General features: G+C 32.1%; 1 protein-coding gene across 9 annotated transcripts in view; it reads left to right on the forward strand.

Moving 5' to 3' along the window:
- LOC106461396 (transcription factor RFX3-like) overlaps positions 1 to 6,145 on the forward strand; it is a 74,210-nt gene that overhangs the window by 1,957 nt on the left and 66,108 nt on the right. For 5 of the 9 annotated variants that reach the window (XM_022388340.1, XM_022388343.1, XM_022388342.1 and 2 more), the window contains exons 2-3: positions 3,052 to 3,289; positions 5,173 to 5,293. In XM_022388340.1, coding sequence (XP_022244048.1) covers positions 3,052 to 3,289; positions 5,173 to 5,293 — 359 coding nt within the window. Of the gene's footprint in view, positions 1 to 2,371; positions 2,535 to 3,051; positions 3,290 to 4,389; positions 4,739 to 5,172; positions 5,294 to 6,145 lie in introns of those variants that run through there. The other 4 variants (XM_022388347.1, XM_022388341.1, XM_022388345.1 and 1 more) reach the window with 4 other exon arrangements.

Raw genomic sequence — 6,145 nt, forward strand, 5'->3', positions numbered from 1 at the left:
CTTATCGAGGGTTCACGCTGAGCGAGTTAATTTCAAATTGATGTAGGTACAATTCACTTAATAGGGAGCTAGCTAGTTCTGTGGTCCTCACTGGTCACGCGCTGATTTTTTTCCACCGTTGACGTTAGGTAATGTTTTTGTAAAATTACTAATGTCCCACGTGAATTCACTGAAGTTAAATGGTTTGTAATGTTCGAAATTTATAAATATTCCTGGTCAAATAGCTGAAGTTTCCCGATTAATATGCGTTAATCACAATTATATCTTTCGATGTTTATAGGTTTATAGTAAACCCATAATAGATTATGTTTTTTTTAACGCTTCGCGTTGCTTATATCTATAGGCGTGTGGAGAGTTTCTCAAAATTTCAGTTTTACGTAACAATACTGACGCTAACACTAGCGTTTACATACACACATATATTGTTGATTCTTACACCCGAGAATTTACTACAACTTTATAGAATAGGCAGGAGTTTCGCAATACAGATTTAATAGTATAAGTTATGTACATTTCTAAATATCAATTAATTTAAACAAACATCGATATTAAAGTTAATATATAATAGTAAATCCGTCACATGTATAATATTATATAAAAAGTATTGCATATCATTCAGAAATTTGAGGTAAATTGAGATATAATTAGAATTAAAAACTAATTTTGTTAACCATAGATCTTTCATATTTTCTAAATTATGATTTTGTTATGAAATTGACTAAGTTACGTTGTTTATTGTGTGTAAATATTACATCTTTCATTTGTATCAAAATAAGTTTGGTATTAATTTTGATGTTTTTCTGTCAGTAAAATGTTTAATTTTGAATTATATCTTTAATAATTTGTTTTTGAATCCGAAAAGAGAAGTTTTGATTAGACCGTACAACTTGCAGACATTGCTTCCGACCATTTAAAATGTCAGAGTAATGTGTGCTGTGTTATCTATTTTGAAAGTTTTTAACTCAAGTTTTTATTGTGAATATGCACATATATATATATATAGATATCAGCAAAGTAGCATTAATGCGATGTCATGCTTCCATGTATTTTGTTTCATTATTTGCAATCTAATTTTGCTCAACCACGCAGTTTTAGAAACATGTTAAATTACATGGTGAAGCTTTATCTAACTTGTTTTGTAGATTTTAAATGCTATGAAATATGTCAAATTACGTGGTATTGCTATCAGCAATTTAGCATAATATGGAGATAAAAACTTTTCTTGTCAGATGCTGGCAAATTCCATTAAAGTTTAAAGCTTGTTGTAATATATTTTTTGACTTTTCAGAAACTTAAAAAGTTTCATATTTCTTGGATGTAAAATATTTTTTCAAAAGAAAAACAAAAGTTATCGTGTATTTCCTTCTAGTCAGGTTTTACAAATAGCATAAATCTGTGTTGTGTTTCCTATTCTAGCTGGGATCCGTAATAATGAGATGTACTCGATAACAGTATTAGATTAAACCATCTTGAAAGCACGAGCTTCCAGTTAATAAATCTGTGGATTGACAAAGCAACATTAAGACGTTGAACCAAACTTTTGTCAATTTGCAAACATAATGATGTTTGGGTAAAGGTGGTGTAATGAAATACACGTTTTCGTTATTGTAATATGTGTATTTCTAATTTTGAGTCAACGGAAGTTGACAGTAAGGTGTTCTATAACGTGTTACGGATTATGCTATAAAAGTTTATTTTTATTCTATCTTTATTATTCCTAAGGCCTGGCATGTCCAGGTGGTTAGGGCGCTCGATTTGCAATTTGAGGGTCGTGGGTTCGAATCTCCGTCACGCTAAACATGCTCGTCCTTTCAGCCATGGGGGTATTATAATATGACGGTCAATCCCACTATTCGTTGGTAAAAGAGTAGGCTAAGACTGGGTGGTAATGACTTCTCTCTAGACTTTCACTGCTAAATTAGGGACGGCTAGCGCAGATAGCCCTTGTGTAGCTTTTCACGAAATTCAAAAATCAAATCTTTATTAAATTAGTATCATTGAGTATTTTCTTGTTTTTAACTTGTTCTTGAAGACATAAGTGCATGTTGTGAGAGAGAGAGTATAAAATTGTGTATTTTATTTATCTATAAAAACTCTGGAATAGCTTCTGTTGACATTATCAACATTTTCAGAGTTTCTTTGTTTAGAGGTTTGATCAATTGTTTTACTTTAGTGTTTTTATGTACATTTTATCTGTAATTCGGCTACTTATATTGCCATGTGTACAAATCTCGTATAAATTGACATCATAGTGTGTTTCCATAACAACGACAGTTGATTGGTTGATTAGCAGTAGCAATTTGAAGTGAATATATTGAACGAGTGTTGTTTTACACGTGCTTTCACATTAAAGACTTGGTTACGGAGGCGTTACTAGAAAAGATGCACTGAACTTTGGTTGTGTTAAGTCAACAAATGAAGGAACAGAATACCATGTCAAAACTCGCAGTTTAAAGTATTTCGTAACAAATTCTTCATTCAAGGTGTAGCTTCGTCATTTGTAGGTCTAGCCTAACCACAAGAGAACAAGCGGGGTGGGTTTGGGTGTAAAACTGTATTTTGAGTAAGGTTTTCTACTTAATATGAACATTAACTGTTTACATTTATTTTATTTATCGTTATTTATATTAAAGCAATCTATAAGGTCATACGCGTAAACATGGCGTTTGTTTTTAAAACCTTATAGTTTAAATACAAAACTAGAAACTGGTGTCATTCCTTTGCAACAAATTATTTCAAGCATTTATTAAGGAAATTCATGACAGTGATTGTTGTTTTGGGTTATTTCATGTGGCTTCAATAATTGCATTTATTGTGGTTCATAATAATTTAATGAAATGAACAAATTTAGACCATTTTTATGTCCTTCAAAAATATGGAAAGTGTATTTTAAAACGGGAGAAGAATAGAAATGATTTTTACTGATTACTTTAAAAAATTTTGGGGACAGAGTTTGTCATTCTAGATTTTTTCTAGTTACTAGATAAATTACATTATTACACATGCTTGTTATTCAGTGACACAGTTTTCTCCCATGTTTCTGGAACTCAGGCATCCAATCAAACATCAGCCCAAACAGTAGTATCTGTGGCTCCAGGTCAGCAGCAGCAGTCATCACAAGGTTCCAGAGCTACAGTAACAGTAGCTGTACCTGCTTCTGTTTCTGTAGTAGCTCCTCCATCTCAACAACAGCCTCAGGACCAACAGCCTCAGACACAGCAACAGACATCTAGTGTTGTTGTTCAAGCAAGTTCAAACAGTGGAACTCCACAGTTTATAGCTGTAGCTGGTAAGGTAGTGTTATTTAGTAAAATGCCACATAAAGTGAAAAGTTTTAGCAGTACTTAAATATAGTCTAAGGTGTTAGGTGAAATTTGAAAATACTTTGATATACTTTCATAAACATTGATGGGCCATTTAACTGAATGTGTATGGGGTCAGTCCAGTGAACTGACCCAATATTGAAGAAGTAATGTTGATTATAGTTTTGAATTTATGAAGTGTATCTTCATAAAATGTGGCAAGCTTTTAGTCAATAGAATAAATTTATTGTACACAAAAAAATCAGATGTGTTACTAAAGTTTTTGTACCAAAGATATTTCTTTGAAATGCCAGTCAGTCTGACTCAAACTGATAAGTTGTATTGCTTTTGTCCATCATACATTTTGCAAATTGTACTTGCATACCCTTTGTAACCACCCAAATGCACGACTAAAGTATTTTCAGTGTTCCTATTTATTTTATCTGGCATTTTCTCTACTCTTAACACAAACTGTTGTAAAATCAACAGTGCATGATAACATAAAAAGTTGATAACTCTGACATCAAATATATAATACTATGTTGAATGACATTTTACGAAGTCAGGACATGTATGCCCTCACCTATTCAGTTAGGGTTAAAGTAACAGTAGTGATCAATTATTAAAGTTGTCATATGAAGTTTAAAAGTGGTTCCAAAACACACTTAGCTTTTCTCACACTATAGCTTTATCTAAGTTTCTCTTCTGCCCATTTAAGCATTGGTTTGAATCTTACCTTGCTTGCTCCAGCCTTTATACCCCACTATATTGCCCAAAGCACGTTAAAACTTGTGATTCTCTTCACCAACTCAGTGTGCCCCCTATCTAAGATCCATATATAAGCTCTCTGTTCTTACTTCCTATTCACTTTTCTCAATAGCAGAAAGCTACAACGATGGTTTTACGTGCTTGCTACAGGTTTATCTTCAGTGTTGAATGGTCTTAGTTTAGATGATTCCTGTCTTCTTGGGTCTGGAGTTTGTTGTCTATTTTCTTTATTTTACAAATTAACAAAAATCAAATTTCGAAGTCAAAGTTTTCAAAAGTGATTTCAGTAATATTTTATGTTTATTTCTCTTCTTTTTTTACAGGGACCTTTTTATAATTTTCATTTGGATCCCACCACAGAGTGGTGGGTATTGTCTGGTCAGATATGCTTTCTTCGAAATTTACAATAGCTACCAGTCGACCTTTTCTGCCTGGTTGGGGCTTGGATAAATATATGTTTTTCTAATGATGCTAGGGTCTTGCCTCTGTGGTTGTTAGGCCTATACTGCCCAAGAATTAGATTTCATGTTGTCTGGGCAAAGAGTATACTTGTTCAAAAAGTAGTGTGCACCCCACTAGTGTGCTATTACTATATCTAATTTTTGCACACCTCTTTTCTATGCATACACTTTCTGTGTGGATCTTGCTCTCACTGGCCCCTACACCTTGTAAGTATGGGATTCTAAACAACAGTGAGCTCTATAAATTGAAATTAATGTTTAAGTACAACTGCAGTATCATGAGAAGTTTAAAAGTAGTTTGATATTCTTTTGTAAACTTGGATGTACTCTTTTAATCAATAGAAGTGTTCTAATATAATTAAATGTGCTAGGTAAAGATAGTTTGGCATTTTTTTCATACCTTGAATGAGTTCTTTGGATATATTTAATTTTGAATTGGAGAAGCTAGAATTGCTTTACTATACATATATGTGTGTGTGTGTGTATATATATATATATATGTGTGTGTGTGTGTGTGTAAGCCAGATATTAATAACACTCATTGTCTTTATATTGGTAATTTTTTTTATATCAAATTACAATCCCAAAAAATGTGTAATCAGTTTGGCTGGTTTTTATGTACAACCATGGTTATTTTTAAGTCTCTCAATCAGATGGACAAGGACAAGGCACTGTGGCTCTCCAGGCTACTCAACCAACCTTTGTACAGTATGTAGATGGTGGAGGTGATCCTGGAATGTATGGAGGAACAAATGCCTCAATGTATGTAAATGAAATAATAGCAGCCATTTCATAAAACTGATACCTATTTATTGTTTTCTTTTAAAAGTTAGTAGTATATAAAATAGATAAATGTGTGATATATCTACTTCTACAGGCTTTTAAAGTCTGGAAGTTGTAAATTATTTGTTTGTGTTTCTAAGAAGCTTTTTATAATGCTTGTTATGATGTTGGAATTTTTTATTTATTATTCATGCTGAGTTTGTTTTGACACGTGATGTTGGTAAAAGAAATACATTGAAGCTCTAATTGAGAATATATGTAGTTGCAGCACACAGTATTTAATTATCTTTGAAGTATAGTATTATTGTAATGTTTTTTTGTTTTTTTTTCTGATAGCTTCTATTAAATTATTTGATGAAAATAAGGCCAAGTCCAGTTCACTTAAAGATAATTTATTTATTTTTTCCTTCAAGTTTGTAAAATATTGTATACTGTTGTAATGTTTACAGATGATGTTAAAATGGATATACCTTGCTGATGTGCTATGTAAAAAAAATCAGTCAGGTAATTGGATATACAAGGTATCTAATGCTGATCCACATATTTCACTAAATACTTACTGAACTGAGCTGACTTGATACTCGGTCACTATTCACAACTAACTGAGAACAAAACATTAAATCAATGCCTCACTGTTTCTCATATTTATAATCTATTATTGTGTCTCAATATTCAACAAATTTACCAGATTTTTGTGATTTCAAACTGATAACATTCTAGACTTCAACAAACTTACTTGATCTTAAATTCGATGACGAGGAACCCACTTTGAGACTAATAATGGCTGGAGACGGCTTAAATGGGTAATGAAGAAAAACTTTAATATAAGCT

This window comes from Limulus polyphemus, unplaced genomic scaffold (assembly GCF_000517525.1).
Source record: "Limulus polyphemus unplaced genomic scaffold, Limulus_polyphemus-2.1.2 Scaffold951, whole genome shotgun sequence".
Taxonomy (NCBI): domain Eukaryota; kingdom Metazoa; phylum Arthropoda; class Merostomata; order Xiphosura; family Limulidae; genus Limulus; species Limulus polyphemus.